At 46.1% G+C, this 20,687-nt stretch overlaps 1 protein-coding gene across 1 annotated transcript; it reads left to right on the top strand.

Annotated features, from left to right (window-relative positions):
- The first annotated feature begins 6,241 nt into the window (after positions 1 to 6,241).
- Positions 6,242 to 19,234, top strand: HNRNPUL2 (heterogeneous nuclear ribonucleoprotein U like 2). The gene is made up of 14 exons (XM_024204221.3): positions 6,242 to 6,827; positions 9,510 to 9,645; positions 9,915 to 9,988; positions 10,577 to 10,716; positions 12,641 to 12,731; positions 12,914 to 13,026; positions 13,617 to 13,880; positions 14,116 to 14,238; positions 14,655 to 14,783; positions 14,948 to 15,116; positions 15,364 to 15,564; positions 16,960 to 17,036; positions 17,758 to 17,865; positions 18,386 to 19,234. The coding sequence occupies exons 1-14, from the start codon at positions 6,245 to 6,247 to the stop codon at positions 18,452 to 18,454; spliced, it is 2,277 nt and encodes a 758-aa protein (XP_024059989.1). The 5' UTR covers positions 6,242 to 6,244; the 3' UTR covers positions 18,455 to 19,234.
- The last annotated feature ends 1,453 nt before the right edge of the window (positions 19,235 to 20,687 follow it).

The following is a 20,687-nucleotide window of genomic DNA, read 5'->3' as shown; positions in this document are numbered from 1 at the left end:
GACCCACCCTCTCAAAGCGCCATCAGACCCTGCCATAACAACCTGAAGACATATCTCCCCTGCTACAATGATCAATAACCCCCCCACACACCTTCAAGATCCATGGGTCCTACACCTGCTGGTCACAACATGTGGCGTACCTCATCCAGTGCATTAAATGCCACAATAACAACTATGTGAGTGAAACGAGACAATCACTATGCTCTGAGATGAACTCACGCAGAAAAATGGTAAAGACAAAAACACCACATTATCTGTCAGTGAACACTTTCCCCAAAACAATCACTCCAGTCCTCACCCTCAAAGGAAACCTGTACAACATCTTCAAAAGACAAGCCTGGGAGCTCACATTCATAACTTTGTTCAACACTAAAAATCACAGACTTAATAAAGACGTTGGATTTATGGCTCATTACAACAGTCTATAACCCACTAATCCTCCTTTGTTCTATGACTGCAGAGGTGTTGAGTGCTCACTTCACCTTGAATGGTATTTTACACCAGGTTAACTCCTTATGCTAAACAATCTGTTCCACTTTGTATTTAGCTGTGACACTGGGGAGCTTGTCTTCATGTGCAGCACTACAGTGGTGCAGCTGCGCCGCTGTAGTGCTTTATGAAGACGCTCCTATCATAGCGCTAATGTTTTCACTCCTTAATCTACATGGGGAGTTAGGTCAGTATAAGTATATTGCTCGGGGGTGTGGATTTTTCACACCCCTGAGTGACAGTTATACAAATATAGTTCTGTTCCGTAGACCTGGCCTGAATACTTTTCCCAGACTGAAGAAGAGCTCAAAAGCTTATCTCTTTCACCAAGAGAAATTGGTCCAGTAAAGGATGTTACCTCACCTTGTTTCTCTAATATCCTGGGATCAACACGGCTACAAGGACACTGCAAACAATTTATTAAAGTGTTAATTTCAAATATTTTTTGCAACTGGGTTGGGGGTGAGCTTGGAATTCCAAATCCCTACTTAACTGGTAGAGGTAAATCAAATACATGTGTTTCTGATGCCATAACATTAAGGCCCTGATCTTACAAACATAGAAACTATTCAGCCAATGTTAATGGGTCTACTCCTCAGTGTAAAGTTAAACACAGGCCTGAATTAGCCCGTTAATCCCATCAATATTCTCATGTCTCAATTTCTTCCTTCATATAGTACTAAAAACATGAAAAAAATTTCCGTGTAACCTTATGACTCAATATTCCAGCACATAGGTTGGCAGCATCACCAACCTCAAGCACTCAAATATCACGAGGCAGGCCACACAAAACCAGGAGATTTTAAAAAACAATAAATGTTGTTATTGACTTTCTGCTTTTTGAGCATTTGGAGGTCATGTTCTCCAGCTTTTCTCTGCAGCCACATGGGCTAGAAAAGAACAGGAGTCCTTGTGGCACCTTAGGCTAGGTCTACACTACAGCGGGGGGTCGACCTAAGATATGCAACTTCAGCTACGTGAATAGCGTAGCAGAAGTGGCGTATTTTAGGTCGACTTACCTGGCTGTGAGGACGGCGGCAAGTCGACCGCTGCCGCGCCGCCGTCGACTCTGCTACTGCCTCTTGCCGCGGTGGATTTCCGGAGTCGACGGTAGAGCCATCAGGGATCGATTTTATCGCGTCTTCACTAGACGCGGTAAGTCGATCCCCGATAGACCGATTGCTACCCGCCGATCTGGCGGGTAGTGAAGACGTGCCCTTAGAGACTAACAAATTTATTTGAGCATAACTTTTCGTGGGCTACAGCCCACTTCATTGGATGCATAGAATGGAACATATATTAAGGAGATATATATACACATACAGAGAACATGAAAAGGTGGGAGTTGCCCTACCAACTCAAATAGGCTAATTAATTAAGATGAGCAATTATCAGCAGGAGAAACAAAAATTGTAGTGATAATGACAAGAAGGTGTGAGGATACTTAACATGGGGAAATAGATTCAATGTGTGTAATGGCTCAGCCATTCCCAGTCTCTATTCAAGCCTAAATTGGGCTAGAAACTTACTCTTGTTTTTAAATGAAAGCAGAGATTCTCATGACTCCTGGAGCAGAGGCTTAAATAACACCAACTATTGCATGAGTTGCCAGATTGGGTTAGAAAATGTTTTTCCTTCTGCAAAGTGACACTATCAACTTACATATCACATTGATGTTTTGTTGCTGTTGTTACAAGCAACACCTAAGTATGGAAGGGGGAAATTTGTCCATTGAAAAATATGTTTGCTTTGTACATTTGATGATTATTATTTATTTTGTATTATCATAGCAGTTAGGAGCTACAATCATGAACCAGGACCCCATTGTGATAGGTGCTATACAAATACAGAATAGAGACGGTCCCTGCCACAAAGAGCTTGCAATCTAAGTATAAAGCAAGAGACAAGAATTGGATACAGACAGATGAGAGAACATGAGGAAACAATGAGACAATACTGGTAGTCTGTGGCATCAGCACACCAACTGCCTAGCATTTGTTTCATGTGTGATCTCTTTCCCTATAATCAGTTTTCGGGTTTGTTTGTATTTCATAAAACAACAAAGAGAGATGAAATCTTGGGAGCTGGCAAAAAAGGTAAATGTGTGATGTGGTATATTGAAAACTGTATTGAAATACCTTGAAATGTTCATGGGGTTTTCCTGTGCTGCACACAGGCTAGGGGGCTCTGTTAGAGAAGTGATCTGGGCCTAGCAGCAGCCAGTTTGCCGACAGAAACCCTAGAGTAAGGTGGGGTGAGTTTTGCCTTTCTGTTTTAGGAAGCAGCCTGCTTTGTCTCACAATATTTGGGGTTCTTGTGTGTTACCATTCTGAATTCTAAGAAATAATGTAGTGTGACATTACAACCTTCCAGAAAGAGTATTTATGTTTTTATCTAACTTCTCGGTATGACAGTAAAATAACAAAATGTGGTTGTGAAACCACACAAATTGGCGGGGGACACTTGGGTCCGTAGAGCACCTAAAACTCTTGTAATTACTTGTCTGAAACTGAGATTTCAAAGGACCAATAGCTCTTAAAGTCTCTCTTGTCTATCCACAATAGGGACCAGTGCAAAATTATTTCCTTCACTATATTCACGAATGCTTAAGGTCAGATCACAGCAATAGGGCTCCCATTTCTTGTCTTGGAAGACTAGGCCTGAGCCTCAGTCTTCTCACTGTCTCTAAATTTGTCCTGATATTCAGCTTATTTTCCTTTGCACCATCCCATCCTGTTACTTCTTGTTATGCCCCTTTTACCCAGAACAATCTCCGTCCTCTGCATTTATGACCTTCAAATGCAAATGTAGGGTTGCCAGTGTGGCCAATCTCCATGGTTTATAAATAATGATTCAGCCCTTGAAAAACTCATTAAATTGTCTTAAAATAATGAGATTGATACTGGAAAACTGCATCCAGTATCTTGTTATTTTTAAGACAATTTAATATTTTTGAAGGCTGAATCATTATTTTTAAACCCTGGGGTTGGAAACCCTACATTTGTATTTGAAGGTCATAAATGCAGAGGCTGGAGATAGTTCATGGGTTAAAGAGGGATAATGTAAAAGGGTCCATGATGTAAAAAGGATGTTGGAAAATGGGAGAGGATGAAGAAAAGAGCCACAAAAATTATGCAAGGACCAGAGAATATGACTTACAGTGAGAGATTTAAGAGTTCAATCTGTTTAGCTTCTCAAAAAGGAGGTTGAGAGGTGACTTGACTGCAGTGTATAAATACCTTCATAGTGAGAAAATACTAAAGGGCTCTTTAATCTTGTGGAGAAAGGCAGAAGAAGAACCCAATGGTGGAAGTTAAAGCCAGACAAACTCAAATTAGAAACAAGGCAACCGTTTTCCCCAGGAAGGTGATTAACCACTGGAACAAACTCCCAAGGTAAGGGGTTGATTCCCCATCTCTTGATGGCTTCCAGTCCAGGTTGTCTGCCTTTCAGGAAGATGGTAAGCAAACACAAATTATTGGGCTCAATGCAGAGGTAAGTGTGTGAAATATTCTGGCTTGTGCTATACAGGAGGGCAGACCAGAAGCTCTAATGTTCCCTTCTGGGGTTAAAAATCTGATTTTTTGTATTTTATATTACAAAATATTTTTTTCCCCTTTCACATTCTGACTACATCTGGGACACATTTCCAAGCTTTTGTCACCCATTGGTTCCTGAACCAGTCCATATTTTATGGTTAAGCTAAAGTGTATCTTTTAGAAAAAGACTTTAAAGGCTTCAAGTGATGGAGACCCCACTACATCCCTAGTGAAATTTAATTCCCCTCCCTGTTAACACTGTGCACAGTATTTCTTGTCTGAATTTGTCCAGCTTCAGCAACACAGCCACTGAATCTCGTTCTGCCTTTGTCCATGAGATTAAAGAGCCTTCTGCCATCAAATATCTCTTCCCAATCTTTTCTCTAAAACGTATGCTCTTGTTTAAATGGCAATGAATTCAGGGAAGTTCTCTGGCCTGTTATGCTGGACAGGGCCGGCTTTAGGAAGTGCAGGGCCCAATTCGAACATTTTTGGCGGGGCCCCGGCAGGGATGTCTAAAAAAAAAAACACACACACACAAAAAAACCCTCTGCTTCTACCACCCCGGCCCTTTAAATAGCCGAGGGAGCCCTGGGGAAGCGGCGGGCCTCCAGTGGCTATTTAAAGGGCTGGGGCGGTAGAAGCAAGGGGAGCCCCGGACTTTTTAAATAGCCCCCAGAGCCCCACAGCCCTACCCCAGGTCTCCAGAAGTGGGGCTCTGGTGGCAATTTAAAGGGCCTGGGGCTCCAGCCCCTGCTGGGAGCCCCAGGCCCTTTACATTGCCCTCTGGGGAAGCCGCCCGCCCCGGTACAGCATACCGGCGGCAGCGAGGGCGCGCGGCCTGCTTAGGCACGGGGTCCGATTCAGGGGAATCACCTGAATTGGCCTAAAGCCGGCCCTGATGCTGGAGGTCAGACTAGATGACCGTGGTCCTGCCTGGCTATGAATCTATGTTGGTACTTACAGGCACTAGTTATGCACATGGCTTTGCCTACATGGGAAAGTTGCTCTGGGTTAAATTGTTTTTTAAACCATTTGACTTCACTGGATGCAAAATCCTGTGTGGATGCTCTTAGTTGGGATTAAGACCAGTTGATCTGGGTTTATTTTAAACCTCTTCCCAACTAGTTTACTAAACCCAAAAAAGCAACTCCCAAAGCCCCTGCGTTTGGATTTTTCACACACCCCATCTAAGTTAAACGACGGCAGCTTTGCAGAGCAGGCCATTTGCTCATGTATGGGAGGGGAAGCAGATACGCTGGCGGGGGAGGGAACTGCCTCCCATCTTTGGGGGTAGTTATCCTGGGGTGGGGGTAATTGCTCCCATTATTTGGGGGGCAGATATCCTGGAGAAAGTATGTGTGTGTGTATGTGTATATATATATATGGGGAACAGGTACACTGGGGTGAGGTAATTGCCCCCAGTACATTGGGGGTCAGGTACGCTGGGGTGGGGGGGGGGTGCTATCCTAGGGGGAGCCGGGTTCATTTCTCCCAGCCCTTTCCTCTCAGACTCAGGTACTAAGACACAAAATGGCGACTGTATCGGCTGAAGCAGGGTGCGGGGCATTTGAGAACTCATCGGCGACCACCCAATCAAAAGCAAGCCTTGCAGTTGCTAGGCAGCTTAGAGATCTCGGCTCTTTGGGATTGGAGAGAACTAGCCAAACAAAAAATTCAGCAGCCCCCCCGTATGGTTGGGCCCCAGAGGCCTCAAACACCCGCCTAAACCGATCGCTATGTACGTAGGCAGCGCGAGGGCGGCAGGTACTCAGGGGGAGACTGCGCGTGCGCAGCTAAATGGTTAGCTCGAAGACGCTGCATGCGGTTTTTACGGCGGCTGAGGAAAAACAATTGGAGTCTGCGCACAGCGTCAACGAGTGGGAGGGGCGCGTGCGCCTTTTCGTGCCCAGGCGATGTGCGCATGTGCAGTTGCGTGGGTTGTGGGGAGAATGCGCGTGCGCCATGTCCGATTTCGGCGGCCGTTGGGGAGCCCCGCCTGCATATTGGTGAGCCGAGGGGCCCGTTGGACTCTGCGCCTGCGCGACGGCGTGGGCGGCCTCGAGCCCGCGCTTGCGCAGTGAGCGGCCGAAGCGACGCTTGGAGGCTGCGCGTGCGCCTTGATGGGACTAGCCTCCCGCGCTTGCGCGGTGGTCCACCCGTGCGGTGGACGCGCTTGCGCTGTGGTGTTGCGAGGCGGCGGTGGGGTTCGGCGCATGCGCAGTAACGGCGCGGGCGGCCGAGGCGCTGGGTCGGTCGGAGTCTTTCGCTCGCTGCCTTGTCCCCCCCTTGCCATGGACGTGAAGCGTTTGAAGGTGACTGAGCTGCGCGCTGAGCTGGGTCGCCGTGGTCTCGACTCCCGTGGGCTGAAGGTGGAGCTTGCCCAGCGGCTACAGGAGGCCCTGGACGCCGAGATGCTGGCGGCCGGGCCCGAGGAGGGCGGCGCTGCTGGGGCCTGCTCTGGGGTGGAGCCGGGGCCTGCGGGGGGCCCGGTCGGAGCCCATCCGCGTGGGGAGGGCGACGACGACGAGGACGAAGAGGAGGAGGAGGAAGAAGAAGAAGAGGAGGAGGACGAGGAGGCGCTGTTGGCTGACGAGGAGTCTACGCCGGCCTTGGGCGGGGAGGCCCAGCCTCAGCCCGGGCCCCAGGAAGAGGCGGCCCAAGCCCAGGCGCAGTCCCAGCCCGAGGGGAGCGACGGGGGCGGCATGAATGGAGCCGAGCAGCCGCAGGAGGAGGGGCCCAGCGGGGACGAGGCGGCGGCGGCCGAGGCTGAGAGCAAAGAGGGGGGCGAGGAGCCCGGTGAGGCCCCAGATGGGGTGGGGGGAACATCCACCGTAGGTGACTCCCGCCGATTCCTCCTCCCCACCACGGGGACCGCCATAGGTCATGCCCCGCACATCTTGGTCATCTCCCGAACATCCTGTTACTCTCTCCCACCCACCCGCGGGGAACCCCATAGGTCCTCGCAACCCCCTTTCCCTGCACATCCGGGTCCTATCCCACATCTTCCATGGAATTACCTTACCCTGCACATTCGTTCCCTTTATCCTACACATCCAGGCCCCTTCCCACATCTCTCATGGGGATCTCTTACCCCCACCAGTTTCTCTTTATCCTGCGTATCTGGGACCGTTCCCTTACCTCATATCTAAACATCCTACAGGATACCTCACGTTACCCCACGCATCCTGGTCCACTTTCCCCCAGCTCTTTACTCCTATTTCCCCAATTCTTTTTCTCCAGTATCACTGCAGCAGGTATTTGGAGGAGCAGACCAGAACATTGGGAGGTTCTAGTTTCTGACATGTTAGATAAATGGGTGTCTGTAAACCTGTGGCATAATATTTTAAATATTCCAAGTTCATTTATACAATTCGTGGTACATATGCAGGATCAGAGGAAATCCATATAACTTTACAATTTGGAAGGCACAAACTGCCCTGCCTCCTGAAAGGGTATTTCCAGGCTCAGTGATAACATCCCTGTATATAATTCACTATTGCACTTGTTCTAAACATCTCTTTGCACTGGCTTTTGATTCAGAAATCCTATGTCTTGTGCATGGGCTATAAACTCCAGAAGGGGGTTACAGGGTGTAAAGGGAAAGTCCTATCAGCGCCGATGGAATGGCTTGACAGTTCTCTTTATTGGTGTCGTTTTGGAATAAAATCTTAATCTGTTTTAAATTGAAAGTAGTTCCAGGTGCCAGCACTTGTCACTAAGTCTGTTGTCAATTTTAGTGATGAGTGTTGGTACCTAAACACACTGTAACATTTTTTTCTGTCTCCCCATGAAATCTAAAGAAAAAAATACAGAAAGAGGGAGGGAAACCGACTATAAACAAACCATTGTCAAAGGTCCATAGCAAACAAACAATTTTGCTAAACCTTGTTGTTGCAGGGTAGTTGTAGTGGTGCTGGTCTCAGGATATTAGAGAGACAAGATCCAAAGTAATATCTTTTATTAGAGAGTTCTTCAGGTCTATATAAGCTCGAAAGCTTGTCTCACCAACAGAAGTTAATCTAATAAAAGATACGATCTTGCCCACATTTTGTCTCTAATTTTTCTAAACTTATAGTCATCTTTGCTATTTCCCACAATAAAATATTGGGGGGAGGGGGAGTTCAGTGCAAAGTTTTATATTTGAGAGACTTTCCAGGTTAATTACTAGCTGTTTGTCATTAATTGGTATGAATTTGTAAAATAGCAAATGAAAACAATACGTGATAGAAAGTATTGATTAATAAAAAGCTGAGCCTCATTTTGGCATCACCCCCTCTTTTCTGTTCCCTTATTTTGGTTTCTAAGATGTTTGGAGGAGGGGGAAGCCCATCTGACCATTAAAAAATAAATAAATAAGTTGGATTTTTTTTTCTGGGTTCTGGTTTGCTTAGATTTATATTACTATTACAAGTACAGCTTCATTTCCTCTATAAAATATATGCATGTGGCTACAAACAGAGACCTTGATCTTTCAAACACACATTTAATTTTACTACCAGGACCATCCTGTCCCATCCCGTTTCCCCCCTGCCTCCTCTTGAATTAGGGGGACTCAAAGATAAGCACGTGCATAAATATTTGCAGGATCCAAACCTGGGGGGGAAAAACCTTAAAGCCCCAAAGTAGGAAAAATATAAAAATGCAAAATTAAAAAAATTAGAATACATTAAAAACAAATCTTCTCCTGGATTCTCATGGCAACACCAGACTGAAGAGGGTTGTTTCTCTGGTGGGAGCTTTACCTGCACTCTTTAGGGCATATCCATGTTCTCAGCTATTTGTAGGTGAAACATGGGATATTAATACTGATACTTAGTGCTTATACGGCTCTCTTCATCCTCAGACAATTACAGATGTTACTAATTAACTAATGAACATTGAACCCAGGTTTTGGTATGTAAGTTAGGGAGAAACTGAATTCAAAATGTTTTGCTTCTAAGAACACTTTAGTTCTTCAATGCACATCTGTGTTACTGATTCAACTTCAAGTCTAGTCAGTTTTAAAACGTTAAAAATAGTTTCTGGTACTAATCATACCCCTGAGTACATCTGTAAATTTTTGTTTTTATAAAATCCTATTTTGTTTCTGAAATTTTGTATTCTCCCAAGCTGCTGTGTGAAAGATGCACACGAACAAAATGGGAAATAGCAAAACTGGCTCTAATAAAATTACTGTAAAATGCACAAATTAAACATACTGAAATTCAGAATCTTCTGATTTTAGTGATCTTGGATGTCACTTTACAATCGGCGAAAGTCAGGCAGAAGTGTAATTGTTAAGCTGATGGTGTCCCATTAACAGTTTTGGGGTTTTTTAAGTTTAATGAAATGACCAGATTTTTTATAGAATGTCCATGAGACAGAAGCATTTTATAGGTGTCATCTTATTGCCAGGAGGACATGGCTTTGGTGTTGCATTCTTTAGGTTTTGTGTCACTTTCAGTAAGGCTTGCTGACTTTTTCTTCTGTCCCTTACAGCGGACGAAGAGGATGAAGATAAATCAAAGCCAACAGGCTCAGATGGAGAGCGGCGAGGGGTTAAGAGACAACGTGAAGAAAAAGAAGAACATGGCCGTGCTTATTATGAATTCCGAGAGGAGGCTTACAATAGCCGGTGAGCAGAAGGGAATCTTTGGTCCTGGTTTTACTGGCAATCCAAGTCACTTCCCAGGCAATGAATGAAACTAGATTTGATCAGCTAGTTCTGGGGTTAGACAGACATTGCATGTGGATGCAGGGAAAAGGATAGAATTTGGTTTGGGACTATAAGACAGAATGTGTGTTCTTGTTTTATATTCTGTTGTTTTCCCTATTCTAAATTGTTCTTATTCCTGGATGTTCTTTGATATCTGATTGCTTGTTTCTTCTCTCACTCCTGCCTAGGTCTAAGTCTCCACCACCACCAGAAGAGGAACCGAGAGAGGAAGATGATGAAACTGTTGTGATCCTGGACACATGTATGTATAGGCCATGTGGTAGTTATTTGATGTATAGTAAATTTAAAGTTCAGAGATTTAATTATTGGGTATATAATTTGAGAAACCAAGCATCATAGCTAATGGGGTGTGTGTCAGAATAACAGAGGCCACTCTACTCCTTCTGCCGCCATAGGATTTACAGGAGATTGTGTAAGTGGAACTCTCCAGCTGGAACATTTCTAATTCTTTTTGATCTTTTGGGCGATATATGGGGGTACTTGGGTAAGTGCAGCATTAATGCAGTAGCACTAGAGCAGTGGTTTTCAGCCTGTGGTCTGCGGACTCTTGGGGGTTTGAAGACTATGTCTAAGATTTCCAAAGGTGTCCGCACCACCATTCAACATTTTTTAGGAATCCGCAAATGAAAAAAGGTTGAAAACCACTACACTAGAGCAACCTTTGGGCCTGCCTAGCGTTGGAACAGTGGAATGGTAGAAAACTGCCTTCGAACATGTCAGTTTCTATCTGGATATGAGCCCGACTATTACTGGTGCTTGTGGGGTCTAATGCTTTTTGAGTAAATCTGAAAAAGGAACTTAGAGTAAACTGATCTCTTCTTTCTGACAGATACATCTGATCTCCACTTCAAAGCAAGCAAGGACCGCTATGGAGGACAACCTCTCTTCTCAGAGAAGTTCCCCTCCCTTTGGTCTGGGGCAAGGAGCACCCATGGAGTGACAAAGGGGAAAGTCTGCTTTGAGGCAAAGGTGGGGCACTTGCTAGATGGATGTGCTGAGTCTGTATGTTGGGAAGTGGCATGTGTGTTCTGTTGGGTAACTGGCACTTTCAACACTGAATGAGATGTTGGGTCTGTGCTAGTCTAATTTAATCAGGAATGTAGTGTATTTAATTTAACGGATTGAAATGTAGAGCAGTTCATGGGGGGCGGGGTGTAACAAGGTCTGGATAAGGTGCTGTGGTGATGAGAAGATCCTGCCCAGAGTGTTGAGAGAGGCAATCTGTCAGAATTAACTCTTTGGCCTTGGCTCTGTTTAAAAATGCAAATGTAGACCTACTTTTTGTGGCAGTTAGAGCCAAATTTCTGATTAAAATTATTTGATTGTACCCTTTTGCTGCTTTGAATATAGAGAAGGCCTGCAAATTCTTAAGGTTTTTTTTTCCTGCTTTGAAATATCAGGATTATCAAGTCTGGGCTCCCCTAGTTTGCTGGAGGGCATCTAGAGGGGAGAGGGGGATGGGACGGGGAGGGGGTTGGTTGTTTTTGTGAGCCTTCTGTCCTTAATTGAAGGGTTATGGAGGGTTTAGTCTTTAGCAAAGATTTCCTTTCTTCGAAGTGTTAATTATGCATCCCAATCATACAGGTGTTCTCAAAGCAGAGTTGTAATCAGTCTAGATAAAACTCCCTTTATCTCTTTATTGCTCAGCTGTCAGTCTTTTATGATACTAACTCCACTAGCTCTTCATTCACAGCAGCCTCTGTCTAACCTAGTCGTAGATATCTAATGTATAAAAGTATCAGGGGGTAGCCGTGTTAGTCTGTATCTACAAAAACAACAAGGAGTCTGGTGACACCTTAAAGACTAACAGATTTATTTGGGCATAAGCTTTCGTGGGTAAAAACCTCACTTCTTCGGATGTATAAAAGCTTTTCTTAAAACACCTTTCAGGCTGCTTTCATCCTGCCTGGGGAAAATGAAAAGAGCACAACACTTACATTTAAATGCTGAGTTTTTGTGAGCGTATGTCACAACATATCTCTTTGTGGTGGAATTTCCCATATAAAGCAATTGTTTTATTTTGGGAAAAAAAAAATTCCCCACTGTTTCACCGATAGCTGCTCTGCCTTGGGTATTGGTGTACCCATACGCTGACAGGAATCAGTTTTGCATAGAATACATTCTTCCTTAGGTTTACCCTTATCACTTCAGTCTCCCATTTGAGAGAATTTCTAGTTGGTGGATCTCCTCTCTGATGGGAATAATCATGAGGATGCTGGTTGAGGCTCAGAATTTGGCAGTCTTGTTAAATGGGTTTCAGAACATAAATCTATTCATCCCAATTCTGAGACAGGCTGCCAAAATCTCTCACTCAAAATTGCAACACAAGTTTCTATGTGGTGCAGGTTCCCAGTGCTGTCTTCCACTCCTGCTACTGTCTCTGATCTTGTGAGATAATGGGTGGATGGAGACTGTAGAGCCTTGTAAAGGGAAGCAAGTGAGTATAGTCCTACCAGTGCAGTCTCTAATCCAAGCAATAGCCCTGCCACGCAAGGATTGGCTGGGGGAGCATACCTTGGTCAGGTCTCTCACTAGGCTCTGCACCAAAGGAATAGACTATAGAAATATTGTTTGTTCTAAGCCTTGGGGAATCAACTTCTAAATGGCTGAGGTGATTTGGTGCTGCTGCTATGTAGTGACTGTTAGGGTATCTGACATGAATGCCTGTCTGCTGGAAGCAGATGAGATCTGTATTTGAATAGGCTACAGAGAAAGTAGGGGAAATACCCCATTACCTCTGGCTTTGGTACAGAGACCTGTGACCTGCGCATGCCTCCAGCTTATGTAAATCCAGATGTGACTAGCACCTGAAGGAAGATTATAGTCTCGGAGAGGCCTAACTCTAGCTTTGCACACAACATGCTAAATGACTCCTTCTCTTTTATTTGTCTAGGTAACACAGAATCTCCCAGTGAAGGAAGGCAGTACGGAGGTCCCGCTTCTTCGGGTTGGATGGTCTGTGGATTTCTCTCGTTCCCAGCTAGGTAACTGAGCTCATTTTTCTGTTATGTTAGCTATGAGCTGGGGCAGGTTACAGAGCTGTTGAGCTGCTGCTGCAGCCTGGGCTGGGATTTTCTAAGCGCTGCAGTGGAAAACTCTTTTCCAGTTTGGCTCAGCAGTGACACAGTTTGGGAAAACGTGTGTAATAGCTGCTGCTCTTTTCCAGGTGAGGATGAGTTTTCTTATGGCTATGATGGACGAGGGTTGAAGGCTGAAAATGGGCAGTTTGAAGAGTTTGGTCAGCCCTTTGGGGAGAATGATGTGATTAGTTGCTTTGCGGTAAGTGCTGTAGATCAGTGGTTCTCAACCAGGAGTCTGGGGCCCTCTGGGGGGGCCACGAGCAAGTTTTGGGGGGCCACCAAGCAAGGCCAGCATTAGACTTGCTGGGGCCCAGGGCAGAAAGCTGACATCCCAGCACCCTGGGGCTGAAGTCTGGCCCCTGAACCCTACCACCCAGGGCTGAAGCCAAAGCCTAAGCAATATAGCTTTGTGGGAGCCCCTGTGGCATGGGGCCTCACGCATTTGCCCTGCTTGCTAGTCCCTAACTCCAACCCTGGCTTTTATATGCAGAAAACCAGTTATTGTGGCACAGGTGGGCCGTGGAGTTTTTATAGCATGTTGGGGGGGGGGGTTGTCTCCGAAAGAAAAAGGTTGAGAACCCCTGCTGTAGCTAAGGCCCGTGGTTGCCATCTCGGGGGAGAAGGAAGACTTCTATCCTTGCATCCAAAATATATGTGAAGTGTCTTTCCTCCTGTTCGTGCAGGAACCTGCTGAGAGATGGATTTGGAGGAAAGACAATGAAGGGAGAAATAGTGGCCACCCCTCAAAACTTGCTGGTCATAGGATTCTTGTGTTCTTTGTTGTCCTAGAACTTTGAGAGTGAAGAGGTGGAGCTGTCCTTCTCCAAGAATGGGGAGGAACTGGGAGTGGCCTTCCGGATCAGTAAAGAATCTCTCGCTGACAGAGCCCTCCTGCCACACGTGCTGTGCAAAAACTGTGTGGTTGAATTGAACTTCGGTCAGAAGGAGGAGCCCTTCTTCCCAATTCCTGAGGAATATGTGTTCATCCACGCCATCCCGGTTGAGGACCGAGTGCGCACACCTCTTCCGCCCAAAACTACAGAGGAGTGTGAGGTAATGGGGTTTGTTCCAGACAGGCCTAGTTATTGCTTGTAAGGAGTCAGCATGGCTGTGAGTTAGTGGCTGTGTTGCGTGGCATATTGGTCTGTTTTTTTTTAAAGGAAAACTTGACGTACATATGGAAAGAGCCATTCCCTGCAAGGCATGGTGTTGACTGTTACTGTTTCTACTCAGATATTTAATCATTTCAGCTCTTTCTCCTCTAACCTCTGTGTGGTGCTTCCTGCAGGTACTGCTGATGGTTGGACTGCCAGGGTCTGGGAAGACCCAGTGGGCACAGAAGTACACCCAGGAAAATCAAGAGAAACGATACAACATCTTGGGAACAGAGACTGTTCTCTACCAGATGAGGGTAAGCCCTTCCCTTGGGTAGAGTGGTATCACTTAGAGCCTTCACTGGGCTGGGCTGGCTGGACAATCCTAGAAAGTATAGTGTGTTTATATCCCCTTGCCAATGTTCTGCTATAACTATGGCATTGCAGAAAATTGCTTAGTGGAGTAGTAAGGGGAGGGGACTCCTCTGATAACAGCAGAAAGGGGTGGGTTTTCCCCTCTTTTAAGGTCAATCTGTACATGACTCCAGGCTGAAGAAGGCTTCAGCTCCAGAGGGCAGAACTAGTGGCCGAGCTATGGGAATTGCATTATGGGTTATCTCTGCACCAATAGCTTGTGTCTGACACCTGTGCTAGAGATGGGTAACCACAGGGCTGGTAGAATACTGTGTGTATCTGAAGAATCTCTTATTGATGCCCCTTTTCCTCTTGCCAGACAAAGGGCCTTGAGGATGAAGAGATGGATCCCAAGAGCCGAGACCTGTTAATCCAGCAAGCTGCCCAGTGCCTTAGCAAGCTGGTCCAGATTGCTCCCAGGGCAAAGAGAAACTACATTCTTGATCAGGTATTGTTACTAAATCCCAGTGACTTCCTGACCTGAGCAACTTTGACTTCAGGGCATGCTGAGCATGCTCCTCAGCTCATGTCCCATTCTGATTGGAGGGGATCCAGACTGGGCTGAGTTAGTGGCAGATGAATTTCTGAAACCCGTTTCTTTTCCCCCCTCAGTGTAATGTGTATAACTCCGGCCAGCGACGGAAGCTGCTTGCCTTCAAGGGTTTCTCTCGCAAGGTGGTTGTGATTGTCCCCAATGAGGAAGACTGGAAGAAGAGGCTGGAGCTGAGGAAGGAGGTTGAGGGGGAGGATGTGCCTGAATCGGTGATGCTGGAAATGAAAGGTAGACAGGCTCAACCAAGCCTGTTGCATTGTGCTGCAGCATCTCTAACAATCTTTAAATAATTCAGAGAAACTAGCTAGTTCCAGACAGTCCTGGGCAGTGGTAGGAGCCCAGGTGCCCCTTTGGGGTGATGGGGTAGGAAGTCTATTAACCTCCTGAATCTCTTCTCTGCTGGGAAATAGGGTCTTGAGCCACTGAAAGCTGCCTTGATCTTGTGAACTCTCTTGCTGTTTCCATTTTAACGCAGCTAACTTCTCACTTCCGGAGAAGAGTGATTACTTAGATGAGGTGATGTATGAAGAGCTGGTGAAGGAGGAGGCCCAGCCACTGGTCACCAAATACAAGGAGGAGGCCAGAAAACTGCTCCCTCCATCTGAGAAACGGGCAAACCGTCGCAATAATCGCAACAAGCGCAACCGTCAGAACCGCAACCGTGGCCAGGGATATGGTGAGGCTCTGTAGGGGCTGGGCAGCACTGCCTCTCTGGTCTCTTTTGTATCTAAAGGCTCCTTTTGCCGTATTCTCTTGATGTCAAGGCAAACTGTAAGGATTCTGCTCCCTAGGTTTTGAAGAAGGGACTTGGGTCACTCAGTGCAGGCCTCAGCAAGAGAACAGAACTTTCTCATCACTCCAGCTTCTAGTTCTTTTCTCAAGCATCTCCCTTGCCCAGTTGCCCTCATGGTTTAACTTCCTCTTCCTTATTCAGAGCCTAAATTGTTCTTGTTTTGTGTTAACTGATGACTATGAGGGCTGAGATTTTCAAAAGCATTTGCCTTTCAGTGAAACTTGGGCTCCCTCCATGTCCTTAATTCTTACCGTCATGGCAGAAGTAACCATCTTAAATCTGTATTATAGAGTGCTCTGTTCCCATAAGCTTTTGTAACATTCACTGGTGACAAAAAATTTTCTTAATTTGCATGTGTCCTTTCTACCCCAAGACTTTGTTACTAGTCTTAAATGTGCATTATTCTGCTGCAGCATCACAATGATGTAAGCTCTTGCTTGTCTCAACTCTCCAGTCTCCTGCTTGGAGACAGCTTCCCCCTGCTGCCTTATTTATCTGAATTGAGTTTCTTCCCATTGCCCCATCTCTCTCACCTTTCCAGAACATCCTGCAGTTTCTCTCTCCCTCTGCTTTCCACTGCCGACAATTCTAACTTGTTCAGTATCCCTGACAAACAACACCCAGTGTATGTTTTACTTCCTGTAGGTTGTCAATATCTGTATGAATTAGTCCTAGTCATTCTATAGACTGCAGCAGAGCATTACTGGACATCTCTCCCTAGTGGGATGTTGTTCCATTAATGTTTATCCTCTGCTTATGGTGTGTTGCCTGTCTCATGCTATGCTTTTCCTATCCAAACACCATTCTTTCACTTTGCTTGGGAGCTACTGAGATTGGGATAAGTGGGGCTGCTGCTGGATTTTTCTGTCCTGTAACTTTATTGGAGGGCGTAAAATCTGGTATTGTCAGTTATACAGGAATCTTTGCTAGTTTCTCCTGACAGAATTTTTGTTTCTTCTTAATCTGTGGTTTCATTTCTCTCCTCCTGGCTCTAGCTGTTTTAACAGAAAAGTTAAACCTAGTCTAACCTTCTCCCTGTAGAGTCCTGGTTTCTTCTGTACTGAATGTTTGCTGCTCTCACTCCCCAAAGGGGAAACATGCAACCTGTAGGAAGTTACTGTGCTGACCTGTGATTAGAAAGTCCGACACCCTGTTTTGCCTTCTGCCATCAGGGGATTGCAAGTCATGGGGCAGCTCAGGAACAGTTTGACTCTTGCTGATGTTTACGAGGTACTGCATCTGTAGCTTTGTCTGAGACCTTACCTGTTTCCTTTCTAGTTGGTGGACAGCGCCGAGGTTATGACAATCGATCTTATGGACAGCAGCAGTACTGGGGGCAGCCTGGAAACAGAGGAGTGAGTGCAATAGTTCTGACTACTTCGTACCAAATACAGGCAGGGGGTATGGCGACTGTTGTTGATTTTTCCTCTACAGGGAAAGAGGGAGTTTTGGGGTGATTCTTGCTCCATTTTCTTCCCAAGAGGAGGAGGAGATGATAATACCTAGTTCTTGTGTGGTGATTCTTATCCATAGACCTCAGAGTACTTTACAAAGGAGGCCAGAAGCACAGAGAGGAAAGTGACTTGCCCAAGGACTCTGAGCATGCCAGTTGTAGAGCCAAGAATGGAACCCAGATGTTCTGAGTCTCAGTCCAGTGTTTTAGCCTCTAGGCCACACTTCCTCCCATGAGAAGGAGACTTTAAAAAATGTAACTTCTGTACTGATAGAGTCCTTCCTGGTAGCCTTTGGGATCCTTTGCACCATGCCTTACCTTTAAGCCACATCTTGTGCTCAGAGTATTGGCAGCCGTCACGTGCTGCATCTTGGTGGCTGCCTGAACCTAGGTGTTCTAGTCCTGGCTGCCACTGATTTGCTGTTTCCCCATCTCTAAAACAGGGATATGCACCCACCTCTGTATTAAATGCTTTGAGGTGTTTGGGTAGAAGAGACTATAGAACCCAATTATAGGAGGCTATGGGGTGCTGCCATAGCGTGGGGTTCTGCTTCCCACAGGACCATATCTTCCTACAGAGCACATTGTTTGGTGTGCTTAGGTAACCACCTCTGTTTTCACAGGGTTACCGTAACTTCTATGACCGGTACAGAGGGGACTATGATCGATTCTACGGACGCGAGTATGATTACAACAGATACCGAGATTACTACAGGCAGTACAACCGGGAGGTGAGTGGCCACACACCACGGGGCAGTAATAATTCTAGGAGGGGCTTTTCAACCTTAAGAGTAGATGTCTTGTGAACACCTCACTCCCATTTCCTGTTGCCATGGTCCACCTGTACAAGTATCATCCCAGCATCCCTGTAGCAACTATAGCAACTTTCCACGTGGAAGAGTGGTATTAAGAAAGTGTTTGGTTGTTTTTACCTGTCCTATTGAACACAGTTCCTGTTACTGCTTCTCTTATGTATTGGCAACAAGCCTTGACAGCTCCTTCTTGTTCCAATCACTTTTAGAGGTCTCTTGAGTTTTCATTGCAATGAAGAGCCTGGTCACCTGTAGGAGCAGTGTGGAAGCAAGCAGGTTAAGCCAGAGTAGCATACTCATAGTCGAGAGCTGCTGTCTTAGGACATTTATGAAGGAGGACAGGGGGCTGGGTAGACGCTATAGCTGTATGGTGATAGGGGGAACATGGCCTTTCCAGCACAGTGCCCCTGGATACAAACTGCTTCTGTTTTCCTTCCAGTGGCAGAACTACTACCAAGACAGAGACCGATACTACAGGAACTACTACGGATACCAAGGATATCGGTGAAATCCCAGCCGTCTTCACCCTTCAGCCAAGAAGCTGAATCTGCGGAGGTGTCTGCCACTTCCCAAAACACAACCAATGGAAACAGGGCTGTTGGGGGGAGAGCGGCGGCGGGGGGAGGGGTGGGAGGAGGAAAAAAACTGTAAATTTTTTTTTAAAAAGTTTGTTGAAAAGAATATTGTCTTATTCTATAAAACATTTCAAACCTAGTTAGATATTTGTAATCAAAATGTTTGCGCAGAGAGTGCAGCACTTAGCGCTGCCTGGCCTGTACCCTGTGATTGGGCAGGAAAACCACGTACCCTTTAACAACTTTCTAGAGCAGCTGGACTGGCAGCCGGGCAGGGAGGTGCAGGGGTTTGCAAGACGCGCTCAGTGATGGGAACTGAACATGTAAGAACCTGGAGGTACAGATGAGTGAGAATAGAGGGGCCAGCATCCCCTGGGGGCAGAGGGAGGGTTGGGAGGGCAGGCAATATTAATTATTGACTGATCATTCACTTGCAAAACTAATTTCCTTCCAGATTATCATTTGCTGATCTAGCTTTGGGGTGATGTGTGGGGCTCTGCCCACAGTGATTCTGGAGTCTAGTGCTCTTCAATGACTGGTGGAGAAGGGATCGTTTCCACCTTGGAAAATCTGGCAGAGTTCCACGTTCCTGTTGTTGTCTCGTCTGGCAGTGCTGTGCTGGCTGGATGTAACGTATCCCTGGCCAAAGGCTGTGCTTTTTAGCCGAGCAATTTGCTTCACCCCCCTGGCTATTAAATTTCCCTGAAAGCTTGTAAGTGGAATCATGAGCTGTTTTTTGGCAGAAGGAAGCACAGGAATTTAGTATGCCAGTCCCTAAATTCTCGGTCTTCCCTGGCCAAAGCAGACTGTCTTGGTGAGACTCTGTTCTCTTCCCCTCTCTCCCTCTCCCCCCCCCCCCCGCCCCGAGGCTAGCAGGCTTGGCCAGGTGCTGAATCATCTCTGTATAGTGTCTGTCCTCTTTAGTGGAAGAGAAGGAACATTTCTCAGGGTTTCTGCTGGATCTTTTCTTCATTAGAGCGTAATGTGTGTGTATATAGGCAACCCATGCAGTGTGTAACCTTCACCTGTGAGGAGATAGTGCTGAGAATAGCAACAATTTTATACCGTAAGAAGAGGGCACAGTTGTTAAAGTGCTCCTGTGGTTTTGATAAACTGGTAGAGCGTGTATATAGGAAACTAGGGAAGGCGATTGAGTGCAGTAGTGAACCAGCCTGAAGTGGGTGGGTGAGTGTGTGTGTGTGTGTGTGTGTGTCCTGCCCTCCTCTCCCCATGGCTTGAAAACAATAGGGTTTTGACTTTGATACACTCTTTAGCTGTGAAGTCTAGTCCCACAAGAGGGGAGGGGGGTTCCTGAGGACACTGTGTGAAGGAGGATCCCTTCAGTGCTTAGAGCGTGCTTCAGTATAAAATTTGGGTTGTCCTCAGTCTTCAGAATTTCTGTAAGATTGGGTGGGAGGAGGGGGCATAATTTCAGAAACTACTCCTTTCCCAGGCAAATAGTTATATGTGTTGGGGGGAGGAAGGGGGGCAGCTACTTCTGTAGGGTGTAGGGAGTGCATTCATGGCAGAAGTGGATGTGGCTGGCTTGTATTTTTTGGGCGGGGGGTGGGGGATTTATTTTCCCATTATGAAATTTAGCATTGATCTTTACTTTTGTTTCATTCTCATCAGTTTGACTCCCACCCTGCGATTCTTCCCCCATCCTTCTTTCCCAGTGAGGACAGGATACCCTCTTAGGAAGTGAATTGTAAATACTCTTGGTTCTGGTCCTATAGCCTTGGATTTGGCTAGGGAGCTAATTATGTCCAGTCCCCCTGTTCCTTTCCTTCCCCGCTTGAAGATTCTTCTACTCTCTGTGATTTGCTGTTTGAAATACAAACATTTTAATTTGTTTTAAAAATTGAATTTTTTTATTCTCTGCCTACCATTGCAAGCTGCCCTGTCTCCAATGCCCATTGTCACATCCCAGCCCAGACTAAACCCCTCCATCCAGACCAGGACATGGTGAGACATGGCTCTGCCAGCACCAGAGAGCACAGGTAACAGGTTGCTGGGATCTCCCAGCCCTGTGCCACTTCCCAATGCAAGAACTAGTGAGAAGCAGAGTTCTACTGTCTCCAACTGTGGTGCCGCATGTGTGTATCTGAACGTGTGACTGTGTGACGACCGTTTTTATAACAAAGCAACTGGTATTTTAAATGATGC

This window comes from Terrapene carolina, unplaced genomic scaffold, assembly GCF_002925995.2.
Source record: "Terrapene carolina triunguis isolate 2854851 unplaced genomic scaffold, T_m_triunguis-2.0 Scaffold89, whole genome shotgun sequence".
Classification (NCBI taxonomy): domain Eukaryota; kingdom Metazoa; phylum Chordata; order Testudines; family Emydidae; genus Terrapene; species Terrapene triunguis.
Note: the sequence above shows the minus strand (reverse complement) of the source record. Positions and strands in the feature narration are given on the sequence as shown.

Bases quoted from the DNA above. Each gene is read 5' to 3' on its own strand.
- HNRNPUL2 (XM_024204221.3), top strand. From the start codon at position 6,245: ATGCGCAGTAACGGCGCGGGCGGCCGAGGCGCTGGGTCGGTCGGAGTC. The intron at 12,732-12,913 runs GTAACTGAGCTC...GCTCTTTTCCAG, and splicing joins TTTCTCTCGTTCCCAGCTAG to GTGAGGATGAGTTTTCTTAT. The intron at 17,866-18,385 runs GTGAGTGGCCAC...TTTTCCTTCCAG, and splicing joins ACAGGCAGTACAACCGGGAG to TGGCAGAACTACTACCAAGA.